This window comes from Malaclemys terrapin, chromosome 1 (assembly GCF_027887155.1).
Source record: "Malaclemys terrapin pileata isolate rMalTer1 chromosome 1, rMalTer1.hap1, whole genome shotgun sequence".
Classification (NCBI taxonomy): Eukaryota; Metazoa; Chordata; order Testudines; family Emydidae; genus Malaclemys; species Malaclemys terrapin.
In genome coordinates, this window is record NC_071505.1 from 91,986,382 (window position 1) to 92,013,228 (window position 26,847).

The following is a 26,847-nucleotide window of genomic DNA, read 5'->3' on the forward strand; positions in this document are numbered from 1 at the left end:
ACAGGAGACTTTCAAATTCTCTCCCCTCTCGATCATTTTCTGTATTAAAAAGGAGACAAGATACAACTGCTCCATTGCTAGGATATTCCATAGGTACGGGTTAGGTTTACAGTTTTCTTTCTTTTAAAAAGGTGCTTGGAGGGATAGTTCAGTCTAATTTTCATTGCAGAAGAACTAAGTGATTATACTTCCATTCACACATCTCTTCCCCCCCCCCCCCACATGCAACTGTACCCACATGAGACTAACAGCGCTCTACAAAGAACAACCCTTTTCTCCCACAACTTGGTTTTTAAGAATACAATGAATTTCTGTTGCTCTTACTGAATTTGTTGTAGTAATTATTTTTTACAGTCTTTAAAATGCTTGATCCCCAGTTATGACAGTAACATTTGGAGATTTTTCTGCTTCTTAATTTTTTTTAAAGTAAAAAAAACTTTCAAAGTTTTTGAAGATTCAGGAACTTTTAAAAGTTTATCAACAGGAAAGAAACAGCCATCTATCTAGGATAAGATAAGGTTAAATAAACCATCTTCAAAAACTGGCTTCCTACCCTAGAATTCCTGAGAAAGCTTGCAAATTTAAAGCAGGAAAATAAATGTTAAAACAAAAACAAAAAACACTGTTAAATGCTCCCAGAGTTAGTCTTCATCTAATATATATGCATGCATGCATGCGTGCACTTTTTGGTCTTTTTTTGTGTGTAAGTTTTAATTTTTTTTTCCTCTTTAAGCTTACTATGGAAGAACATTTTAGCTTTTCATTTTTAAATATTTCAAATCCCTCATTATGTCTTGTAAACAAGAGGGGCTCTAGCACCCGGCTTTCACCGTAGTATCGCAATTAACTCAACTAACCCAAAGTGCAGGTAAAAGGACCTTAGGGCAGGTTGGGAGAGAGAAGTGAGGGGGTGGAACACAGCAGTGAACCAGCATGGGCGAGTAACGTGACAGAATGGATAGCGGCTTATTCAGGCCATCATAGGTGCTTCATTTGAAAGTACTGCTGGCACAGGGGTTTTATCTCTCCTGCATCTCTGCGCATGGCTGGTCTTCATGTTGAGGCTACCAGAGACAATGTAGCTCTGCCTGGGGGGAGGGAGGGAACAAACCTAACTGGTAGGAGTTGGAAGAAAAATATCTGCTTCAATGTGTATGGTGGGATGGAGGAGAGGGCACAGTAAAAAAAACAAAAACAAAAAAAATAATATTCAAAAAAGGACCAGATAGTATGTTGCAGACTCCAGTTTACACACATACACAAACATACTTTGGGTCACATAACACTTTGCATATGAATCTATAGGCATATGTAGATATAGCATTCCCCTCAGTCAGCCTTCAATGTCACACTGGGTTTACACAGATATGGCAATTAAAAAAAAAAAAAAAAAAAATCACAGAATTTCCCCACCTTTCTCTCTCTCACACGCACACGCGCACACACACACACACGTAAACTATTTCAGTTTGCCTTTTCCATTCCCCCCAATATTTAAAGAGTTAAATACATTAGACACTATTGTATCCTTCAGTGAAGATGCTAAAGAAAAGAGACTTCCCTCCCCTCCCCACCTCCTACAGTTAAGGACAACAGAGGTACGTTCCCACTCAGGGTTGGAATGGGTAGGTATTTGCTGGTACAGAATGTCAGCACTTTATGCTAAACAGTATAACACAGAGCTTGACACCACCACACTACTGGTGGCACTTCTGAGAAGAGTACCATCATCTCTCTTCCCTCTTCTCCCTGCCCCCACAAAATATCTCCTGCTTTGTGTAAAGGGATGTCCCTTCAGGTCTGCTACAGCTCTTTTCACAAGCAGTGTTGTAAGTTTTGTTCCCAGCGTGCACACGCACGCACACACTGGCTATCACTGTGGATTAAAGGTCACCCCATCCTGCCCAGAGTACTACTACACTGATGCTTGAAAAATCCCAAACAAATCTTTCGTTAAATACAGAAATTAAAAAGCAACAGTACAGAAAAAGTAAAAACAAAAAAAGGTGCAATACTTTAAAAAAAGTCTTTGCTAGTTATATACCTGCCTAAGCAAAACCACGTACACAGGAAAAAACACAACACAGAGAAACAAAAGGAAACATTTGAAGTACACACTGGTTTAAGAACATTCGTAAGTAAACGTTTCTGTCAGTGATGGTCTGGTGCTGTAATACACCACGGCCTGGCACAGGTAACACTCATCAGGAGGGATGCAGAAAGGAGTTAGCTGCATGTGCTTTCAGGAGATGAGGCAGGCAGGCCAGCAAACTGCTGACACAACTTAGTTTTGTCAGTTTTAATATAAGCAGTAAATCAATTAAGAGAATAATGTTGGTTGGGCTGGAATTTCAAGGTTTTGATGGATACTTCATGAATGAACATGAATATATGTATATGGTTTGGGGGAGGGGTGAGACTAATTTTCTAAAGATACTGAAGACTGCAAGGGACTAGATAAGAACATTGGTCTTAGCCACATATAAACGTGATGTCTTCTATCCTCTGTTTTACCCTCCACAGAAGAAAAAAGAATGGCTTGCATTATAAAACAAACATTCTAGGGTTTACTCATAAAAACCCCACATGCAGACATAAATAAATAAATACACTGCTACTCAAAAGACAACATTGGCTCCCCTTCTCACCAAATCCTTCGGACATGGCAGTGTTTTGCTCTACCACAGGGTCAGAACAAGAGCTAGGAAGCAACAACCCACATTCAATATGATCTGCAAACTTGAATTAGCACCCTCCGAAAATCAATTAAAAAAACCAAAAAGACTTGACAAATTTTAATCCAGCCCAAGAAAATTTTGTTTCAGCCACTGGGACTCCCCCATACTTGTTTTCAGAATCAAGATACACAGATGGCCAGCCAGCCCATAGACCCATCAGCAATGCAGCATTCTGAGACAGCCAAGAGAGAGAGGGAGAAAATGCGCACTCACCAGAAACAAGCACACATGGGCAGTTACATGTGCCAGAACACACTGGTATTTATCAACCAGCCAATCACAAAGTGTTGGGATTTTTTTTCAATTTTTTTTTCAAATTTTTTTTGTTTTTAAAGTGAGGCTCCGTCAAGTCTTCCCCTCCCCCCACCCCTGCAATTCTTTTGAACCCCACCCCCAACCCCACCCAACACGGTAGACCTAAGGACGGAAACACACCCAGTGCAAACAAAGTTAAAAAGCTATTTTTTCAGTATATATGTTTCTTAGCAACAACTTCCGTATAACATGAAAAAGTGAAAAACTAGAAACTAATTTTTTTAATTTTTTGTGTTTAAATTTAAATGGTATGTGTACTTGCTTCACATTGTCTTTCTAAGTTGGCGTTCATGATTCAAGTATTTCAAGAGTGATATGTTCTCTTTTTGGATTCATATTCCAAACGAAAAAACTGAAGTTACATAAGGGAGGCAACTATGTGCTCAGACAGTCTGTCAATGACCCACCTTTTTTCTCTCTCCGTTTTCTTTTTTCCTTTTAAAAATGTATTTATTGCAAGTTGAAAAAAAACGAAAAGGTCAAGTTAGTGCTGCTGCTGTTCCAAAAAAGGTCACGAGGTCAGAGTTGAAAGTTCTAAGTTCAGATTGAATCCGACCCTCCTCCCAGAAGGTCTCCAGGTAGTAAGGGAGCAGGGCTGCCCATTCTGTGGGGATCCTCTACACTTGGGACCCCCCACAAGCTTGAAGAATAGTTTGGGGGCCCCCACAATGAAGCGCCAGAGAGATCGCCCCCACTGCTGCTGCCACCACTGCTGCTCCACTGCCCAAGCCCTGCTGACCCACCAAAAAGATTCAAAGGAGGTCCAACTGCATCTGTCTGGTTCTGTCCTGTCTCCAGGGATTGCCAGCCTGCTGCGGGTGCACTTGGCGTTGCTGCAGGTGTCGGGGGCTGAGCTTGTGCCAGAAAGCGACTAACCTCCTCATCTGTGGCAAACTCAGCCAGGATGGTAGTGTTTCCCAACACGCACCTGGGGGGGACAGGGAGAAAAAAGGGTGAACGAGAAACGAAGTTCATATAAAAACCAAGGTACATGCACAGGATTCCAAACCTTGGACACAAAATGGCAAAGATTGCCCAGACCAGTAAGGAAATCAGTGGTAGAACTAAGCAAGGAAGGTGGGTGCAGTCATCTCCACTTTACCCGTTTAATCAGACTCTGCAGAACCCAAACTTTCCGTTTTTTAAAAAATGACAGTACGTTTACAGCTCTTATGGCTGTATAGGAAACCCAGTCCACAGAGAGAGTACGAAACATTAACAGAGTCATAAACATGCACATGAAAGAGATAATTCCCCCCCCCCCCCCCCCCGCCAAAATAAAGGTGCAGACACACATGAATAGGTTCAGCGTGTATTATCTTTCCAAAACACAAAAGCTTAAGAAAAGGTTAGAAATCAAAGAACTTCAGAATGAAAAAAAAAAAAAAAAAAAAGGAATTTGTTAGGTTCCCAACCTTTTTTTAAGCTTTAACATTTCTGAAAGGTAACTGGGAGCATGGGAAGAAGTCTTTGCTCTCAAGACCGCATGCACTTCTAAAGCAAGCCAGACTCGCACTCAAATTTAAGAAAACTAATGGAGGCCTGAGAACAGGAAACCAAGTCTGGGATCTGCAAACTTATTTTAAGTGCCTCTCAGTTAAAACCACAGTCTATTTTGTCTTTTCCTAGCCCTATTTTTCTGCATTGCAGTGCCCCAAGAAGTAAAGATTACTCAGAAGGGAACAGAACTGAAGAATCATTGCAGATGGGTAAAAACCAGCAATGGGGAAAAAATGCAGAAATGGTAACATTTCTCTTTGAGACATTTTAATTAAAATGTTCCAAACTTTGATTTTTTTCTTAAAGATTTTTTTAATGAAAAAAAAAAGTTTTAAAAAAATCTTTGTAGAGAGTTAAAAAAAACATTTTCACCCAAATAAAAGTTTATTTTCCTCTACTTCAAAGAGTTCTCAAACTGTGGCCCATGTTGAACTTGCTGGGGGCTCAAGGGGAGCTGGCGGGTCATATAATGCTGCATATTCCCACTCCTGATTTCCAGCTACTAAATTCTTATTAAAACACATTAAATACTTTCCTACCATCACTTTCCTATGTAAGCAACTGTTGTTGCTGCCACAAGGGTCTTACACCATCGTAACTAGGAGGCAGTGATACATACAACCAAGAATGAGAGGACAAGTGGTCTGTGAGAACCTCTACTAAAATGTGGTCCATGCTATGAAAGAGTTTGAGAATTTCTGCTTTAGGAAACAAGCTTTCCTTCACAAAGCAATTCCTCCCCCCCACCGCACTTTTTTCTTTATTTATTTATTAAAGAGGCAGGAGGAGGAAAGGAATTTAGCTTTGGTACTCACATGGACTTTGTTACAGATTGAAAATGCGATTCATCACTTTGCAAAAATCTTGCAGATTAATGCTCATCTGAAGCAATTTATTAATTTTCATAAACACAGCCGTATTTGAATACTCATTTGCACACTGATCCCATCAGTCCAGCCCACCCATTGCAAAATCCTTGTTGTGCCACTGTCACTTTGCAGCAGCAGTTCCAACAATCTCATTCAGAAACAAAGCATCATTCCCCATCTTCTGCTGGTAAAGGAAGAGCCTCCTACCTCCGAGAACTGGCTTACTACCTGAGAGTTTCTAAAACATGGAAGTGGACAGACAAAAAAATGGCTACTGACCTTTCGTAACTATTGTTTTTCAAGATGTGTTGCACATGTCCATTCCATGCTAGGTGTGCACGTGCCATGTTGCTGGAGATTTTTTTTCCCCTTAGTGGTATCCGTAGGACTGACCCTAGCGCCCCCTGGAGTCCTGCGCACATGCGTCAGTATAAGGGGTACCGCTGGCTCCGCACCCTGTCAGTTCTTTTTTATCCATAACTCCAACAGAGGGGTAGGAGGGCAGGTCATGGAATGGACATAAGCAACACATCTCAAAGAACAACAGTTACAAAAGATTAATAACATTTTTTTCTTAGAGTGCTTGCTCATGTCCATTCCCTGCTAGGTGACTCACAAGCAAGTACCCCTGGAGGTGGGCTCAGAGTTCATGGATGTGCTGATTGCAACACTGCTCTCCCAAATCTGGTATCATCACAGGCCTGTTGGGTGATGGCGTAGTGGGATGCGAAGATATGAACCGATGATCATTTTACAGCTCTGCAGATGTCCTGGATTGGTATCTATGTGAGGAATGCTGCTGACAAAGCCTGGCTTCTTGTGGAACGAGCAGTCACAATGGCTGGAGGCGGAACCTTTGTCTGCTTATAGCAAGCTCGGATGCAAGCTGTCATCCAGGATGAGATTCTTTGGGATGACACCGGTAGTCCCATCCTTTCCACTTCTGCTACAAAAAGTTGTGCAGATGTGCGGAAGGGCTTAGTCCTCTTGATATAGAAGGCCAGGACCTGCCTAATGTCTAATGTACGGAGCCAACATTCCTCATCGGTGCTATGCGGCTTTGGAAAGAAGACAAGCAGAAAAATTTCCTGGTTGATATGGAATTGCAACACCACCTTTGGCAGGAAGGCCGGGTTGGGGCGCAGTTGGACCTTGTCCTTGATGAACACCATATAAGGGGCTTCTGATGTCAGGGCCTTGATCTCACAGACCCTTCTGGCCAAAGTGATGGCAACCAGGAAGACGACCTTCTAAGAGAAAGGCAGTAAGGAACAAGATGCCAACGGCTCGCAGAGGGACCCCTGTGAGCTTAGACAGGACCAGATTTTAAGTCCCATGGGGGAATCAGCTCATGCACCTGCAGGTAGAGTCTTTCCCAGCCCTTGAGGAACCTGACTTTCATCTCTTGGGAGAAAACTGATCTGCTTTGTACTGGAGGATGGAAGGCTGAGATGGCTGCCAAGTGAACCCTAACAGATGATAGAGCCAGACCTTGATGTTTCAGGTGGAGCAGGTAGTCCAAGATGGACTGCAGGGAAAACTGAGATGGAGAAAGATTCCGTGCAGAGGTCCAACAAATGAAATGTTTCTACTTAGCCAATCAGGTAAACCTGGTGGAAGGCTTTCAGTTACCTTGCAAGACTTCTTGAACCTGATTCGAGGAAGCCTGCTCCTCAGGGTTCAGCCACGCAGCAGCCATGCTGTCACACATAGCGAGGCGAGGTTCGGGTGAAGCAACCGGCTGTGGTCTTGCAAAATCAAGTCTGGGCGGGATGGGAGCACTAGTGGAGCTGCCACTGAGAGATTCAGAAACATGCCAAACCAATGCTGGTGTTGCCACACCAGAGCAATCATGATAACCTTCGCCTTGTCCCTCTTCATCTTTAGGAGGACCTTGTGAACCAAGAGGATCGATGGGAAGGTGTACTGCAGGCCATCTGCCCGCGAGAGTAAGAAGGCATTGGAAAGGGAACCCTTGCTGAGCCCGCGCATAGAACAGAACCAGGAAATTTCCTGTTCTGTCTGGAGGCAAACAGGTCCACTTGGGGGAGTCCCCCACTTGTGGAAGATAACAGCGATGACCTCTGGGTGAAGAGACCACTTGTGGCAAGAGGAAAGGACCTACTGAGATGATCTGCCAACACATTCTGGTCTCCTGGGAGGCGCAATGCCTTGAGGTGAATGGTGTGCTTCACACAGAAGTCCCACAGTCGGAGGGTCTCTTGACACACGGCTGAGGATCGAGTTCTCCCTTGCTTGTTGATGTAAAACATTGAGGCCGTGTTATCCATCAAGACCTGCATGACCTGATCTGAGAGCTGGGGAACAAACACCTGGCAAGCCAAGCATATTGCCCTGAGTTCCTTGACATTTGTATGTAGAGAGAGTTCTGCAGAGACCCTGGGTCCTGAGTCTGCCGAGGTGGGCTCCCCACCCCAGGTTTGACACATCCAAAAGCCAATGTTATTGTCGGATATGGGGCAGCGAAAGCCACCCCCTTCATCACAGAACATGGGTCTCTCCACCAAATCAGAGAAGCTAAGATGGGCGACAGAATCGTGAGAACCAAGTCCAAGTGGTGTCCCCCCGGGGACTAGACTAATGCCAGGCTCATCTGTAGGGATCTGAGACATAGCTGCACGTATTGCACCCTGTAGGTACATGCTGCCATGTGACCAACAGTTGGAGTCACACCCGGGCAGTTGAAAGCAGGTGAGCTGTGACCCGGCGATTAGATCTGACGTAGTTCGGAACCTAGCCTCTGATAGGTAGGCCTTGGCCTGGATGGAGTCGAGCACTACCCCAATAAATTCTATTCTCTGCACTGGAACCAGTGTTGATTTCTGTTCATTTATTAACAGACCCAGTGCCCAAAACGTGCAGCCAATGCTGTGCTGAATCTGAGTCCATGAGTGGCCTTTGATGAGACAATCATCGAAGTAGGGGTAGACTTGTACACTTCGACATCTGACATAAGCTGCAACCATGCCATACACTTTGTAAAAACTCATGGGGCTGCTGACAGACTGATGGGAAGCGCGATGAATTGGTAGCAGCATTGGCTCACCACAAACCTGAGGAATCTCGTGTGCACGGAAGATGGAGATGTAGAAATAAGTTTCCCGTAAATCGAGGGTGGAATACCAGTCTCCTGGATCCAGGGAGGGAATGATAGAGCCAGGGAGACCATGTGAAACCTCGCAGAGATGAAGGAGTCTGCCATAGTGCCTTGACTGGTCCCAACACAACCTCATTGACTGGCTCTGGCCACTCTGGAGGGAGCTGCTGCTCCTTGGCTTCCAGCCCCAAGTTTGTAGCGACCCATTTCAGGAGCTCTTGATGGGCCCTGAAGTCATCTGGTTGAAGAGGGTTACTAGGACTTGTGACCCCCTAAATCCATAGGAGGGTTTGGTCCTTCCTCCTCCATCTGTACCACCTCCACTGGGGCCACTTCAGTGACCTTGGGGTGGGTACCAGAGCTGGGGTCCAGTGCTGGTCGGGAAGAAACAGTGGCTCGCGGACACCAGAGTATGACCACTGGGAAGTATGACCGCTGGTACTTTTTCGGCGCGGCAAAGGATTTCCCCCCAGACTCTGAAGAGGACTCTTCCCCTAGAGACCATGGCAGAGCCGTACCCACTCTGCCTCCAGGCAGTGCTGGGGAATTGGTGACTGATGCTGGGTCGGGAACCGCTGCGGCAGGGCCATGGAGGGCTTTCCTCTTGGTGGTGACACGACGGTGAGTTCCGCGACGGAGCTCACTGCCCCTTGAACCGTTCCATCCCTGTTTGGTAAGGGGCATTCGGGGGTGGGAAGTATCAGGAGGGACATGAAATCCTTTGTAACCTGGAAAACCTCCGGAGTCGAGGGGGTCCGACTCTGGGGAGGACGAGTGGCCCAGCATCGGTCTCATTTTATCAGCTGCTCCCTGGTTGTCCCTCTTTAGCACTGGAGAGCGCCCTCTCTTGGCACGCTGTTTCTTATGCTTCTTCCTTGGCACTGGGAATGGAGAATGGAGCCAGGAAGAGCAGTGCCGGTGGAGCACTTCGCATGGAGACCAAAGTGCTTGGCGGCGATTTGGAGCGGCTGAGGACAGTTTGAGGGCTGCCTCCATGAGCAAAGCCTTCAGACGAATGTCCCTGTCTTTCTGAGTGCATGGACTGAAGCCCCTGCAGATCTTCCATTTCTCCTTAACGTGAGCTTCCCGAAGGCACTTTAGACAACTCAACTGCGGGTCGCTCACTGCCACGGGATTGCCGCAGGAGGGACAAGGCTTGAAGCCTAGGGATCGGGGCATGCCCAGTCCCTGGAATGATGTCCCATGACAACTAGGACTGCTATTTATACTATATACACTAATATTAACGGATAACTAAGTACGTTAACAATAAAAACTATGTACACCTCTACCCTGATATAACGCTGTCTGCGGGAGCCAAGTGTGCAGCCCTGCCCCCCCGGAGCACTGCCTTACTGCGTTATATCCGAATTCGTGTTCTATCGGGTCGCATTATATCGGGGTAGAGGTGTACGATAGACTACAGAGTCTAAACCTCTTGGAAAGCCTTGCAAGAGCAAGGTGGTCATTCCAAGCAACTGTGACAGGTGGTAAGGAACTGAGAGGGTGTGGAGCCTTCAATACCCCTTATACTGGCGCATGTGCACGGGGCTCCAGGGGGCACGAAGGCCAGTCTTATGAATACACTAAGGAAAAAAAAATCTCCAGCAACTGGGCATGTGGCATACACACACACCTAGCATGGAATGGACATGAGCAAGCACTCAAAGAACAAGTTTTCCTGAATCACCTCCTACATGCAGGACTTTTATCAATAGACAAAATCAGCTCTGTGTGACAGAGGAAATGGGGTATATGCATGTGCTGGGGTAACTCACATGTGCAGTGCAGTCTGGGCCTTGGCCGCCTCCTGTTTGGTGTTGTATCGGATTAGGGCGGTGCCCTGGGTCAGGTTCAGATGGAATGTCAGCAGTGGGCCATGCTGCATGCAGATCGTCCTCAAGGTTGACCCATCGATCTGAGGAAGATAGTCAGGACAAATAACAGTTTACTGAAAGAAAGGGGCACTGAACTTTTTGTTTATGATATGAATACATCTGAAGAACTTGAGGTATGTTTAATAAATAAGGTAATTAAAAATTTATATTTAAAAAAATGAGTTAGTATTGTGCTGCATGTCACAGGGAAAAGAGTGGGACCTTGAGAAGGTCAGTGAGAGGGATGGGATGTTATTTACAAATAGGTTCTTTTCATTAGGCTTTTGTGCATCTTACAGTGACTTCACTTTGTAGTACAGCAATTAGATACTAAGCTTAGCTTGTTTTAAATTTTAGCTCATTCTAGGCCCCCGTCTAATTTTCTCTCCCTTCATCTTGTTGAGATGACTAAATTGTGATTATCTCTGTGTTTCCCAGATTTCCAGTGGAGTACAAACTGTATTTCTAACCCTATTAGGGAAAGAAATATTGCACCAAAAAAACATGTCATTTTGATCACCTGATTTGCTTCCCCCCCATCCCCAATGATTCAATTTCAGAAGAATTTTAAAACCAGCCAGTAATTTGAAAATGCTAGAGATTACTACTTTATACCATTTGAAAAACTGGGGATTTCAGTTTTTGAATGGTGCAAAGGATCTGCTTTTAACTTTGGTGGTTTATGAGATAAACAACAATTAATACTGTTGCTAGTCTGCCAGACTAACAGAGCTCAGTCTCTCATCTTGGACACTTTCAGCAGCAGCTGCCTCTGTTCTTTCTATATCAGCAAGCATCACTTTGCCATTTCCCCTTTCTGATCACAATCAGTTCCATTTATATCCTTTTTCAGTAATTTAAACTTCTCCCAAATCTTTTCTTCTGCCATTCAGTGACTGCTAGAACAGCATGAAACATTCCTTGCATTAAGAGAAACATAGAAATGTGCTTTTTCATTGCAACTAGACAAACCTTTTTCCTATTGCTGCTCTTGCCCTCTATATCAAGGGAAAGGTTCTTTATAATGTGAGTGATGCAGTTTGGCATTTTGGATGACCTGAGAAGATCCCAGCCCTCCTTTCCATGGTCTTAGTTCTTAAGCTGTGCTGTGTGATAAATTATCCTACTGGATAATGGGTGGTTGTCTAGTTTCCAAAATGCTGCTGATAATCATATAGGCATTTTGTAGGCTCCAATGCAGGCTAATTGGACTTACTGAAATCAGGACCTCTGTAGAATTTATTTTGAATGGAAACAAGCTCCAAGAATGACGACTGCTGGAGTGTCCTAACTAGGCTGTGCTGTTGGCAACAGTGTTGGAAACATTCTGAGGTTTTGCTATGGAAACCCCAGAGTAAAACCTGGCAGTTCTCCCTAGCTCTTTTATTGACAATGTCCCAAAGAAACTGGAGCCTTGAGCTATTATGCACAACACAATTTATCCACATTTCTGAATGAAACAAACTTGAGAGTAATTCCTCCTCAAAATACCCTGGGTAATGGTGGGGACAGTTACAATGGTCTTATGGCAAATATCAATCATCCTACCAAAGCAACTGAGATCTCTACACATTTAGCTGATGTGATTACTGTAGTCAAGCAGGCTACTCTGACTACAGGTATTTCATCAGAATCACCAAGCCAATTCAGCATCGTTAAACTTCATTAAAATGGGACTAGAAAAGCAGCCCACAAATCCTGCTCTCTGTAATTTAGCACTCCCGCCTCCCAAAAGAGGAGTAAAAGAGAAATACCTGTGGAGTGAGATTGTGAAGAACCAGCCAGTAGCTAGGACGAACTGAGCCACCATCACTCCAGGTAGAGGCTGAAAACATTTAAACAGAGGGAGAAATACAAAAGTCAGAAGATATTGAGAGTACATTTTGACAAACAAATGCCTCCTCTGCACTATGCTCAGGTCTGTCTGTCTCTCAGATAATTTCATCTATATCAGACATACTAACAGAGTGGATTCTATGCTTTACAGTACTGTACACAAAACAATTCTCACATTTAACATTAGGATTAATTTTTGCCAGTTTGTGTCTTCTAGAGATTTCCCCAACCACATAATTCACTTCACCACCACCACCCATTACTCTTCAAAAGGCCCATGCTGCAGAAATCCTCTCCTGGTAGCTCCCAGCCCTCTCCTTACTCCTCCCCAGACAGCTCCCGGGACCTTTCCCTCACATTGACAGTAAGTTTCCATTTTAAAAAGGGATATTTTTTTCCTTTACCAGGCAACCGCAACTTCCTCTCTTGTGAAGGCCGCATCATATCCACACCATTAGCGTTGTATAACACACACCCCTCACGGCCGAGCAATGATGCTATCAGGAGATCCTTCTCACCAGAGGCAAGCCTTGAGTCCTGTGCCCCCCACCCCCTGACCGATCGGGGTGCTGTGCTGCTCCAGGGAGATGATGGTTTGGGGTTGGTCAGGCCAGGTGGTGGGCGGGGCAGCCCTGTAGTGTTCCTTGAGGAAATATGGTTTTTCCACATCTTGTTGGAGAGATGAGTGGGATTGTGTCCTATGGGATCTGGGGACCATGTTGATTTGTAATCATTGAATTTTGCTGTAAATAGATTAATAAAAGGCATGGATTAATGGGATTTAAGCCCCACAACACAGTCTATGTAACTATGCAGCTATTGTAGCAGGCTAAAACCACTTGTATCAGGTGCAGGCACACAATGTTCAAATCCATGCAGCTGTTAGCATGTACCAAACTAAAACACAAGCAAAGTCAGACCTGGTTAATCCCTGCTTTCTATAACTCATTCATTCATATAGTGACCTCTTAGACACATTAATATAATCGGAGATCTAATTGAGAGATATAATTCAGATCTGAGGATCTCAAAGCTCTTTACAATGGTGGGCAAGTATTATCCTTATTTAACAAATTGAAAATTGAGGCTCAGAAAATAAGACACTTGCAGAGTGGGAACTCATCGCTCCTTGTTCCCTCCTCTACATATTAGGCTTATGTTGCTTCCTAAAGAGGTGTTATTTTTGTAGGATGACTTCCATTTTATGAGACAAGGGTTTCATTATGAGGTGCAAAGCAAGAAACTGAGCTATTGTGTAATCTGGATTTAGGAGATCCCTGATGACAGGAATTCAGTTTTTCTGAGGTTGATCCCAAACATGGCTTTCCCCTAGTGAAGTTCAAAGACCTCCAATAGGAAGCCGTGTATGCTAACAAAAATGGGAAAATTCATACTTGCAATTCTGGATATGGGGGAGGTTCCCTCTTCTCCCTTTCTTAAGAAAGAAGACAGTAATACATTCTTCAGTTTCTCTTGAAGTTACTGGACACACTGCTCACCCAGTATAAGATTGCTAGGCAGAGTGCAGATTACTCCAGTAACTGGCATTTTACTTCTGACTGGACATAGCAAATGAACAATAAAGCATAAGATCCAAAAATCCTGAAGCAGCACTTGCTCTTCAAGGCAGGGCTGTCTGGGAAAAATGCACTTGTCTAGTCAATCTGGCTCACATCTGGTACGTGCATTTAAATCCTAGCTATTGTCAAGTTAGTGTAGATTTGAAATGGAGAAAAACCAAACAATCAGGGTTCCCAGTTCCCCAAGGTAGCACAATAAGTGCAAATCTGAGAATTAAAAATGCAGATTTGTTAGCAAAAAGGAAATGATTTATAATGCAACATATTTGGATCGCTACCTTCCATAGTGCTTGGAGTCCAGGGGTCTGTAAGTACCAATGGCTTGCATTAATTTTACACATGTAAATCTGAAGTGTACAAAAAAAATCTAAACACCAACAGATCTGGAAATTTTATTTAGGGATCAGTGAATTCTAACCTGCCTATTTTAGAGGACCCACTTCAAGGAGTCATTTTCCTGCACTAGAGAAATGCTCTGAAGCTGAGGAACATGTGTTAATCCTATTCATTTCTACTTCTTTAAATCATTCCCATCTTTTCTATATGCTAGATATAGTTAAAAGGAGGTAAAGCTGGGTTTGGTGTCCCTCTTCCCAGACTCAGATTAACCAGCAGTTGACTTTGAAACAGAAACTTTACATGTCCTTGTAGAACAAAGCTACATATTCAGACACTGCTTCAATCAAAGCCATCCTATAGAGTCACACCTATTTAATTATAAGAACTAGCCAAGAACAATGCCAGCTCAAGGGAAAACTTTGGGATTTATAAAAAATTGGAAATCTAACTGGATTTCCTGGGTTGGATATTCAAATGGTTACTCAGTGGTGAGTATAGAGCCCATTGATTAATAGGAATGCCTGGTGTCTTTATAACCAAGAAAAGATGTAGGGCAAAAGTCTAGGCTTTGGTCTACATGTTAAACTGCCAGAATCACTATAACTTCCCTCTCAAGTCCTGAAGGGGGATGAAGGGTGCAATAGAATATTTTCACTTCCACTGGTTAACAGTGCTTTTCCTTTTTAGAAAGTTGCAAGGTGATTGCATATAGTGTTTCCCTCCCTTAACATCTCTGAGTTCTTTGCTTAGTAGCAGGTACACATAAAAACAAATTAAAGAAATGAAACCCTCACTATTTATCCTAGTAGATTTTGTATGAGAAATGCTTGTAAGTTTTGTGGATGTTCCCTATATCCTCTCTTCTTTGCCTTCTACTCCATCCCCTGACCCATGTGCTGGACCTTTGTATTTTGGATCTTAAAGGGAATTCATTAAAAATAGAGGGTTGTTTTAAAGCAATTGTAATGGAACATTTTATCAGGAGGAAAACTAGCATACCAGCCAATCAAATCTCTCAATTCCCTAGCTTTCAGGAAGCATTACAAGATGACACCCAAAGTAGAGAGACAAGGTGAGTGGGTACAGACAGAGAATACTGATTGGCTGGTGACTGTTTTTCAAGATCTGGAACCCACTTACCTGAAGTGCTATGAACATTGGTGAAGGAATTGTCAGAGGCACTGTAGGGCCAGGCACCAGGTGAAGGCAGCGAGGTGTTGAGGGAAGAATTAGACCCTATCAAAGTGGGAAGGAAAGGAAGAAAATATTGCAGATAAATATAAGAGTTTCTGTAATACCAACACTCCCCATTGGCTCCATTTCCATTAAATGTCAGTGACTCAACATGTCAGTGCAGCCTAGGCTTTTTTGTGTTCTCACCCTTTTTGGGGGGGTGGGGAGGAGAATTAGATTTTTTTTAATTACTCCTGTAAAAGATGAAGATATTGGAATGAATGCAGGTGTCTGCTGTTTTACCTGTGGTGTTGTCCCGCAGAAGTTGGTGGTCAGTATCTACAATGGGAGAGGTGGCTGTACCCCCCAGCACACTTCCAGGGGTCACATAGGGGTCAGATTCAGGGTCAATGTTTTGAATACCTTTCCATGGCACTCCCGGCTGGAACTCTGGGATGGGAAGGAATAAAAATAAGATGCAGAGACAGAAATGCCATTTACAAAAAATTAACAATTTGAGGATGTTTTGAAAGGGCTCATGACTATCTTTTATAGGGCTCCTCAATGGATCATCAGGAGAAGACTTTCCTATATAGAATATGCCTTGTACTACTCCTCTCCTCTCACTATATTGCTCTCCACAGTTCATGTCCATGGGAGTTTACCCCAAAACTGGCTTGAATACATGGGGCGCCCTCTGGACTATCTTCCACCTTTCTCATTTCAGACTGTACTAGACTTCAATGACTTCAGCCTTGCTGACTACACTATACCCTTTTCAATGATATTTTTGGCACACAGGAGCCTTTCCCAAAGAAGATCATGCTACATCATGCGTCACCAATGCAATAAGCTCCAGGCAGAAAAATCCTGCCCTTCCTCATCCCAAAATCACCTGGAAAGCCAAACATCCACACCTTTCACTGACAGATGTGCTTTCAGTGGGATTTTTTTTAGCCTCCATGCAAGCATTACACAGAATGAAACAGCAAGCAGTACAGAAGAGGGAAACTGATTTGTGTGCATTCTGTGGTTAGGTGTTTCTGAGCAGATTTAATCAACTACATTCAAATCACACCTGTATGCCCATCACAAACACAAAAGGTCACAGTTCACTTGTCAGAAATCAAGGATCATTTAGGCACTCTATAGTTATTCTGTTCTTAATTCATTATTAAATTTATACTGTCAGTTTAACACAGGGGTCGGCAACCTTTGGCACGCAGCACGCCAGGATAAGCACCCTGGCGGGCCGGGCCGGTTTGTTTACTCTGCTGCATCCGCAGGTTCGGCCGATCGCGGCTCCCACTGGCCACGGTTCACCGCTCCAGGCCAATGGGGGCGGCGGGAAGCGGCGCAGGCTGAGGGATGTGCTGGCCGCTGTTTCCCGCCGCCCCCATTGGCCTGGAGCGGTGAACCGTGGCCAGTGGGAGCCGCGATCGGCCGAACCTGCAGATGCGGCAGGGTAAACAAACTGGCCCGGCCTGCCAGTGTGCTTATCCTGGTGAGCCGCGTGCCAAAGGTTGCCGACCCCTGGTTTAACATTTCAAGTCCTATTTAATATTCAAAGACAACAGATTTAATTGACTGGGTAGAGAGGCCCAAAAAATAACTCTCTTGAGATAGTTAAAAAAGCAGACTGAAGAGAAATGCTCGTCACGTTTACTGTAAGAGTTGAGTGACATCCTTCCCTGTGCAATACCTGGAGGCCAGCTAGCATTGCTGGATTTGCTTCCGATCTTGTTCGTTGGTGGAGATTTGGCAGGTAACCAACTATCGCCAGCAGGGCCTGCATGGCCACCCAGCGGGTCGCCTGGGATTATGTCAAATTGGTTGTAGGGCGATCCTCCACGGGCTTTTCCAGGGGGCACTATTGCGCCTGAGAAGTGGGAGAAAGATATATTTACATGGAGGAAATATAGGAGTTTGGGAAGGGGCAAGAAAACTGGAACCAAGAGAATTTAAAACCACCACAGAAGGAGTAAGATATTAGTTAAGTTAAAGCACATCATACCAGTTTCACTGTAGTTTCAGAACTATTGATGTGTGGGGAATAAATGTTACCTATCAGCAGCTGATAAAGTTGATGGATTTAAAAAACAAAAACAAAAACAAAAAAACTACCAGAGGAAAATGTGTTCAAAAACCTGTCAAAGAGAATACAACTGGAATGAAGATTTCTCCATCAATATTTTTCATCTGGGGCGAAAAGTGATGGTATAAAAATGTTCCTATTTCAGGCGGTATAACCTCAAATCTCTCTCACCATTTTTGTGCATATTGGCATCTTGTGAAGCTACGGAGGGCATCCCTTCCATCATAGAAGTCCACTGTTTAAAGCGAGATTCTGATCCAGCTTCTTTCCCTCCCACCATGCCATAATCCATGCCACTTGAACCAAAGCCTGTGAAACAGAAAACAATACCATTTTCTCTCTTTTTGTTTGAATCGCCTTCCAAATGGATACTTGTGATCATAAAGATAAATTAAATGCAATGGTAGTAACTGAAATCCCTTTGCACAGCTACACTTCAGGTGGTATGAAAGCAATTCATCTGACTCCCAACCCCACATCTGTGCAGGACACATCATTGTGCCATTCCCACTAAACTTACCAGCTGCCAAGCAGATTCTCCGGTGTTACCATGCTATCAGGTCTGATATTCAGAAAAGCCATGTTCTACACAGATGCAAGTATATTCACTGTATCTTAGCATAAGTCTGTGGCAAGACTGAATTAAACTAGAATGACTAAAGAAGGCTGCGAAGGTAGTGAAACATGGTGATGAATGAACTAACGGACTAATTACCTCTAGGTGCTGCTGATAAACTAAAACAGAATAGTTCAGCTATATTTTTAAGATTAAAAATAATAATAATAATAATGCTATATTGTTTTCAAAAAGGCAGATTGACCATTGTACAACATACAATGGTCCACTATCTTTTGTCTGTCCTCCTTTTCCTATCACCACTTCCTAAAGATATTACTATATTCTGTTGCTACAAGCAGGGATTTGGAGCAACCAAATTTTTCAATTGCTCCGCTCCGTCTCCGGGCACAAACCTATTGCTCTGCGCTCCAGCTCCGGGCTCCGCTCCAAAGCCTTGGCTACAAGTGTCCAGCTTTCAGCAACTTGAGTCCAATTCACTTTTCCAATAGGTCCCAAGTTTTCCTGACTTTTTTTTTTTTTTAAATCAAGTGATAAATGTCTTTGCATCTTCACAGCTTCAGTCCCTATTTTAACACAGAATGTGTGTGTGTGTGTGTGTGTGTGTGTGTGTGTGTATATATATATATATAGAGAGAGAGTGGAGGTTGTGGGGAGGAGAAGGAATAACATCTATTTGCACTGAAGGGGAAGTCTATAAAAAAAGTAATTGAGAGGCAATGTGATCTAGTGGATAAGCTACTGTACTAAGAATCAAACTAGGGTTTTATTCCCAACTCTACCACCTGCTCTGGGACCTTTCATAAATCACTGCACTTCTCTGTGCCTCTGTTTCCTCTCCCAATCTTTGTCTGTCTTATCTATTTAGACTGTTAAGTTCTTTGGGGGCAGAGCCTATCTTTTACATAATGCTGCTCTACCAGCCAGCCTTAAAATAAGCTTGGTAAGTCAGGATGCCATTGGGCTGCACTCTGTATGGAAAAAAGCCAAACCTAGAAGACTTGCAAGACAATGCAGTTTTAGCAATGGAGCTGACATCGTGACACAAACCCTAAATCCAATGCCTATACAGAAATTATAGTACCAGAGAATTAGTGCACTCCTGGTGGATCACAGGTCAAACTAATAGAGTAATACTACTGGCAACACAACGAATAACCCCAGCTCATAGCAGTACTCACCAGAACCATATCCAGGTATTTGCCCTTTGGTCTGTATATCTGAGAGACCCACATTCAGAGCATTGGGTACCATGCTGTCTAAATGTGACTTAGGCCCAACTGGATGGGATGGAGAATGCTTCATGCCAGGCTGCCTTTGCTGCTGCTGGAGGGCACTCACCATACGAGCAAGCTGCAAACAAAGGAAACAAATAAGTGAATTTACTCTCAACTAAAACTGGCTGCTTGGGTAATCATGCAGTAGTGGTTAGTTCTGAGAGAGTGAAAGGAAACTTAACTGATACCTAGTGATGAAAGGAGTATGGCATGGTCTTTGTTGTAGACAGACAAGTTTCCTCAAACACCCTGCACCCCACATGCCTTTGACAGAACTAAGAGTGCCATACCTGTTGCTCTTGCTGCTGTCGTACAGCTTGAGAAATCTTTCTCTGGTTCTGTAACAGCTGTTGCTGCTGCTGCTGCTGCTGCTGTTGCTGCTGAAGAAGAAGCTGACATGCCTACAACACAAGTGGAGAAGAAAAAGATATGGGCTCATTTTGGGAAAAATTCTTGGTGGAACCGATCACTGGAAAATGCTTTATTAATAGCTTTTGGTAAGGACAAACAGTTCCTCGCTTTTCACAAGAAAATAAAATCACCATGAAAGAATTAGAAGAATATGATCTGGCTTTCCTGTTACACCTAATGAAATTAGAAACAGTATTCCCAGTAGCTGCTTTATTCAAGTCATTAAAAATACAAGCCCGAATAACAAAATCACTGAAATATCAGTCCACAATTGCTTCCCACCACAAAGTTGTTGCTAAGATTAATTACTGACTGACTATAACAAAAAATAGAGATCCAACTTCTAACTACACAGATAAGTTTAGATTGTGTTGACCCCTAACAACCATGTGTTTTCCTGTACAAAAGAGCAGGGGTGCTTGTACACAAATAATGCAAAAATCAGCAGAACAAGTCTTGTTTTCTCTTTAGGTTTGTTCCACTTCTGTCTTAGCAGAGTTTGTAGACAGGACCAGGATTGTAGGAAACCCAATCTATCAGTGCAAGAGGACCAGGTACTTACTAGTTGAAACTGAGGAATATTTGGAAGCTGACTCAGCATAGCAATCTGTTGAGGAGATATATTGAAAAGACCTGGGTTCAAGCCACCGTTGGGAAACTGCTTGAGCACGGAGGCAGAAACCTGTGCAGAAATTAATTCAAACAGCTAAAGGTTCAACATATACAAAATGGCTCAACAAAAACGCATTGTTATGATAAAGAAAGTTGGGGAGGAGGTATTTGTGAAAAGGGTCAAGTATGGCATATACTCAAGTTTGCATGATATTTTAGGAAAGCCACTAGATTTCATTTTAACTGGCACCTTACACATCCATAAATGAAGAGGTTACTGCAGTTCTTTGAGATGTGAATCCCGATGGTTGCTCTACTTCAGGTACGCATGTGCCTCTCGAGCCCTTGATCAGAGATTTTCAGTTAACAGTGGCCTTTGGGCCTGCGCATGCACCCTATGCCTGCGCATGCTGGATACCAAGGCTACATCGGCATTTGCAGGCAAACCGCCCTCAGTTCCTTCTTCAAGCAAACGTCTCCTAAAGAACAGTCTGAAGCAGGGGGAAGGCAGCCAGTAGTGGAGCACCCATAGAGACAAACATCTTGAAGAACCACAGTTACTGCCCAAAGTGAGTAACCTCTTCTTTTAGTATATATGCACTGAAACCATGTAGCAGCCCTGCATATTTCAGATACTGATACATTCTTCAGTAATGCCATAGATGTTGCCTCTGATCTGGTTGAATGTGCTATCTCCCTTTGGCGGGGGGGAGGGGGGGGGAGGAATTAACGCCCACAGCATCATAACATGTGATAATACATCCAGATATCCATCTCAGTAGCTCTGAGTAGAGATCTAGGACCCCTTGGATCTATCTGTGAAGGAAATGAAGAGCCTAAGTAACTTCCTAAATTGCTGGGTCCTACCTAACATCCAGCAGGATAGGAATAGGATTCCAGGAGAGAACTCTGTATGGATTCCATTCTCTCAGTATGGAGAGAACTCTGTATGGATTCCAGGAGAGAACTACGAGGCTTTAGGAAAAACACTTGCAGATGAATGGATTGATTAATACGGAACTCTGACAGATCTTTAGCTAAGAATTTAGGGTGTGGATGTAAAGAAACCTTGTCCTTAAAGAATATTGTAAAGATGCGGTGGGGGAGGGGAGGGAGGAGAATTTTCCATCAAGGCTCCAATCTTTCCAACCCTATGGGGTTGACGTGATGGCTACTAAAAATGCTGTCTTCATAAATAAATGCAACAGAGAACACGCTGCCATTGGTTTGAATGGAGGTCTCATAAGGTAACTGAGTAGCAGGTTGAAGTACCAGGTTGGGGTAGGGTTCCTAATCTGTGAACAGATATTCCCCAAACCCTTAATAAACCTAGACAATACCAGATGAGCAAATATAGGGAATCCTACCAGAGGATGAAAGCCTGATATTGCGGCCAAATGGATCTTAATTGAACTAACTGATAACCCCGATTTTTTTTAGATCCAACAGGGAATCCAGGATGATTGAAAGTGGCACCGAATCAAGCAGGAGACAGCAATGACAATACCAATGGAAGAATCTCTTCCATTTCTGCAGGTTAAGTAATGTGGGTTGATCTTTTTCTGCTATTCAGTAACACCTGTGGTACTTCCACAGGGCAGGAGGAATCTAGTCCCATGAATCATTGAGGAGCCATGTCCTGAGGTGCAGAACCGCTAGGATGGGATGAAGCACAAAACACTCATCCTGTGACAGGAGATGAGGAATGGTCAGGAGCTCGAATGACGTCTGGACACAGGTGAAGCAAGTAATGGTACCAAGCTTGTCTTGGCCAGTTTGGCACCATAAGGATAACTCTGGCTCTGTCCTGTCAGCTTGTTCATCATCATCATCCTCTGTATCAGCACCATTAGAGGAAACGCATAGTACAAAACCCTTTTCCAAGATAGAAGACAGACATCTCCCAAGGAGTGGTGGCCTAGACTGCCTCTTGAGCTAAAAAGAGGGCACTTCCTGTTCCTGGAGATGGCAAAGAGATATACCTTTGGCAGTTGCCCTTTTCAGGAATATGCTGTGGAGAATCTGAGTGTCTAGCTCCCATTTGCAATCCTGTGAGAAGTGTCTGCTGAGGACATCAGGTGTGGTGTTCTGAATACCTGGGAGGAAGAGCACTGAAATTTGGATCTTACAAGCTATGCACTAATTCCATGGTTTCATGGCTTCAGCGCACAGGGAGGGAAATCTTGCTCCTCCCTGCTTGTTGATATAGAACATGCAGGATACATTGTCCATCATGACCCTGATTGATTTGTCCCTGATGAGAGGTAAGAAATGAAGGCAAGCGTTTCTGACAGCACAGACTGATGTGGAGACTTGTTTCTTGGGTTGTCCATCTGCCCTGAGTCATGAGGGTACTGAGGTGGTTTCCCCATTCCAACAGTGATTGCACCTGTTGTTAAAGCCACTGGTGGAGTTAGTCGACAGAAAGGAATGCCTTCTCAGACACTGTGCTGATACTTCCACCAGTCTAAGGAGTACCTCGCTTGTAGAACTGTCACCTGTCTGTTCAAGTTGTTCTGACTGAAGAATAGGTCATTCTGAGCCAACCCTGAAAGCAACAGAGATGTAGCCTTGTGTGATTGGTCACAATGGTGGAAGCTGCCATATGTTCCTGGAGCTGAAGACAGTTCCTTATTTTGGTTCCCCTGAACTGCCTGTACCAGACCTGACAAGGTTCAGGGAAGGTAGGCAGCCAGCAAGTCCAAATATGCCTCTATAAACTGTATCTTCTGTACAGGAGCTAATGTGAACCTTTTTACATTCTGCTGCAGACCCAACTCCTGGAAGAGAGCAAGGGCCATTTAAGAGGAAGATAGCACTGTTTTGTAGGAATGGCCCTTGAGTAGCTAGATATTGAGGTACAGGAGGACTAGGATCGCTTCTTGTCAGAGGTAAGCAGCCACTACTGCCAGGACTTTTGAGAACACTGCTGGGGCCAAGGAAAGATCAAAGGGAAGAATCAGTATTGGAAATGATCGTGGCCTATAGTGAAGTGTAGGTATTTTCTGTATGACAGAAGTAGTTCTATAGAAATAGGCATCTTGTGACTTTATGAACTTGTTTAGAAGCCTTGGATCTAAGATCAGTCTCAACCCTCTGTCTTTCTTTGGGACAAGGAAATTCTTCAGGTAAAATCCCTTGCCCTTGTGAGGAGGAGGAGGAGGAACCAAGTCTATTGCTCCTAATTGAAGGACAGAGTTCACTTCTTGTCTCAATAAAAGCTCTTGAGAGGAGTCCCTGAAGAGGCATGGGGAAGAAGCCTGGAAAAGAGAAAGTGACGTAAAATGGATGGTATAACCCAATGTTATGACTTACTTGTCTGTACCGATCTGCCTCCAAGCATGTTGGCAACAGGCAAGGAGGTCTCCAATGGGGAGTGGGGGTGGAAGAGATGGGTTAATGGGCACAGGTGTAAATCCAGAGGTGAGGGAAGATTCGAACCCTTGACCAACCCATCAAAACCGTTGCCTTGAAGATAGCTGGGTGGTCATGGAGAGTAGGCGGGCAGCCCTCTTTCTGTGAAATCTCGCTCTCTTTCCGAGGGGCATGGTGGATTTATGGAACTTGGAATATTGAATAAGATGTGATCTCTGGGTAGTCTTTGACCTACCGAGAACAGTTTACCACCATCGAAGGGGAGGTCATCCACAGTGTTCTGTACTTCTCTTGGAAACACTGGAAGATGGAGCCATGATTCCCTGAGCATGACAACCGCCATGGAGATGGACCTGGCACCAGTGTCACCGCAGCATCTAAGGCCATGGATGGTGGTAGAGGCATAACCGCCTCGTCCGGAGATGAGGATGAAATATGTGTATGGGGGTGGCCTCTTTATCCGCCCTAGCTTCCTGCTCCTCCAATGTCTCCTCCTATGGGAGGGCCAGTTGGGGAGGAGAGGACTGTACAACTCTGGCCTACGAATGAGACAGTACCAGTGGTCTGGCAAATTGCTATCAATAGGTAGCCCAGGAGTCCCAGTGTGGCCATTAAGGGGGCCCATACAGAAGTGGAGGTAGCATGCAGGGTTGGTTCCACCACTTTTGATATTGAACCTGATGTTCCCTATGACTTTCAGAGAATGGGTTCCTTAAGAGAACCCCAAACAGAAACAGAAGAGACCAACTGGAACTCTCTTTAATTCTCCTCCATCTCATCCAAAGGAGGAGCACCCGCAGAAAAAGGTGGACAGTCCTGCAGTACTAGAAGATTCTAGTCCAGAGATCAGAGTCTTGGTACCAAGAGATGTTCAGTACCCGTGAAGGGTGGGGACTCTAGTTCATCTGTTATCAAGAGGTCTTCAGTACATCTGAACTCCTGTGACACCAAAGACAGGATCGGTACCAATGTGTTAGCCGAGGCCAAAGTCGCCAAAGCAGACAGTACTGCTGACGGTGGGCATACTGAAGTAGAGGTCAATATGTCTGAGGACCACTGCTTGCTTGGTGCCGAGGGTGCTGCATGCCTGGGTACCAATGGCTGGGCTGACCTCAACAATACTAGTCGCAAATATCTATGCTTCTCCTCCAAGCTGGTAGAAAGTACCACGGCCCTATCGGAGCTGTGTCTCTCCTTCGTGCTCCAGGACTTTATGGCTCCACCAGTATTGAAGGAGGCGGCCTTCGATTCAATTGTACTGAGTGGAGAGGTCAACACTCTGGAGACTGTAGAACTTGCCGGGTACCTGGACTTTTTCGGAGTTGGCTTGTTAAGGTGAGAGTCCTCACTTCTTTTTTCTGGAAGCTTCCTTGAAGCCTGCAAAGTCTTCCCTTTCTTAAGGGAAGCTTGCACCAAAGTAAAAGGGGCACTGGATCTGTCCAGAGACTGATGTAATTGGGGAGCCTTCTTGACCTGACTCAGAAGCTGGCTAAAGGGAGTGTTCCATCATTAGCAGTGAGTTTAATCTCCTGTTTTTTCTTGCTCTGGACTTCAGGGAAAGGCAGAATTTGCACTTCTGGGAGACGAGGGACTCCCCCAAGCAATGGACACATTAAAATAGAGTGGCCATCAGCAGGTTTTGACGTTGCCACTCCTACAGAGCCAGAGATGTCCTGGCAGGAAAAAAAAAGAAGGAAAAGGAGTTGAGGTTGGCATGAGAGCCAATAACTTTATGCCTGGTGCCAAGAGTTCACTTCCCTATCTATGGAAGGTCTCCATCTCCTCCACAGCATTCAAAGTTTCCAAAAAGCCTTAACAGAGCCCAAAGCAAAGGGAACAAAGGAGATGTGCATGTTTGGTAAGCTTGAGCCCTGAGAAATCTGGGCTATGAGTAAACTGCCCAGTTTTCTTCAAGTCCAGTCCTTCACTGAACCACACACTCAGGAGGCTGGAAAGCAAGCATGGTTGAAGAAGAGAGAAATTTTTCATACTTAGGTAAAAAGGTTTGGCTGATCTTGTACCTCAAATTAACTGGCCAAGCTTAAGAAGGCCCTACACTTGATCCAATGGCATTTCTGAGTGTGGATGTAATGAGAACTTTTGAATGCCACATCTGATCAATTCCAAAATTTCAAGAAATGTTCTAGGCATCAGTGGCCAGAACCTTATTGATTTTGGGGAAAATTGGAAAACCAAAAGGGGCAAAAAGGGGGAGGTGGTGGGAGAGAGACACGAAGCTCCTGCCAGTACTTTAGTACAGCCACTGTTTCAAGCACTTCTGCAACTATTATACTTCAAACTGATTAATGGCACTCATTAATCCCTCCCAGCATTATAATATATCTCATCTCTGCTTATCTTCCCACTAGACTGTAACATATTCATGACCTCAATGACTTGTTTATCAGTTAGGAAGATGGTGGGTGGCATAGGAGGAATGGGAGCATGCACCAAGCCCAGACATGGGAAGAGGGGAGAATGGAGGAACCTGGTATGGGGGAAGAGGGAAAGGGGGCAAACAACATTGAGTGAGAGGCGACTGGGGGGAGGCTTTAGTGTAAGGGGAAGGTGGGAATGGAAGCAGACAGAGCTCCTGGCATGCACAGGAAAAGGGTAGTAAGGGTTGCACTGAACCCCTGCCATGGGGAGAGAATGGCAGAGACTGATATGGGGGAAGAGGGCGCACATAGAGCCCCTGACATGGGGGGGAAGGAGAGGATGAGGGCACACATGGAACACTGGGTAAGAGGAAGACTGGGGAACCCTGGTATGGGGGCACGTAGAACCCCCTAAGGGGGAAACTGGGAAGAGTTGTAGGGAGTCCTGAAATAGAGGAGTATGAGAAGGTGGCAAATAGGAAGCTTCTGGGAGAGAGGGGATGAGGAGGGACGCAAGGAGGCCTTTGTGTAGGCTGAGCTTATTGCATGCACCAACTATGAAGTGTGCATCCCTCTAGTAGCAATTTTTTTTTAATCATCTTGCAAAGAATCAGTATGGAACTTAGGACTTATGAGCTTACATTGAAGATTTAAAAAAAAGGGCAATAAACATTCTCACACTGAGCTCCCATTGGAATGTAAGAAAGAAGGGTTCCAGTCTGCAAAGCACTGAAATCCCAAATCACAATGGAAAATTTCAAACAAAATCTAAGGGTT

General features: G+C 44.3%; 1 protein-coding gene across 5 annotated transcripts in view; it reads right to left on the minus strand.

Annotated features, from left to right (window-relative positions):
• Positions 1-3,168: 3,168 nt before the first annotated feature.
• The window catches only part of TNRC6B (trinucleotide repeat containing adaptor 6B), a 211,491-nt gene continuing 187,812 nt past the window's right edge, over positions 3,169-26,847 (minus strand). For 4 of the 5 annotated variants that reach the window (XM_054031143.1, XM_054031135.1, XM_054031127.1 and 1 more), the window contains 11 exons: positions 20,268-20,387; positions 19,585-19,695; positions 19,199-19,370; positions 17,612-17,749; positions 17,048-17,224; positions 15,649-15,795; positions 15,313-15,408; positions 12,658-12,996; positions 12,172-12,242; positions 10,319-10,458; positions 3,169-3,981 (listed from right to left, as the gene is read on the minus strand). In XM_054031143.1, coding sequence (XP_053887118.1) covers positions 3,594-3,981; positions 10,319-10,458; positions 12,172-12,242; positions 12,658-12,996; positions 15,313-15,408; positions 15,649-15,795; positions 17,048-17,224; positions 17,612-17,749; positions 19,199-19,370; positions 19,585-19,695; positions 20,268-20,387 — 1,899 coding nt within the window. In that variant the 3' untranslated portion in view covers positions 3,169-3,593. The remainder of the gene's footprint in view (positions 3,982-10,318; positions 10,459-12,171; positions 12,243-12,657; positions 12,997-15,312; positions 15,409-15,648; positions 15,796-17,047; positions 17,225-17,611; positions 17,750-19,198; positions 19,371-19,584; positions 19,696-20,267; positions 20,388-26,847) is intronic. The other variant, XM_054031161.1, reaches the window with a different exon arrangement.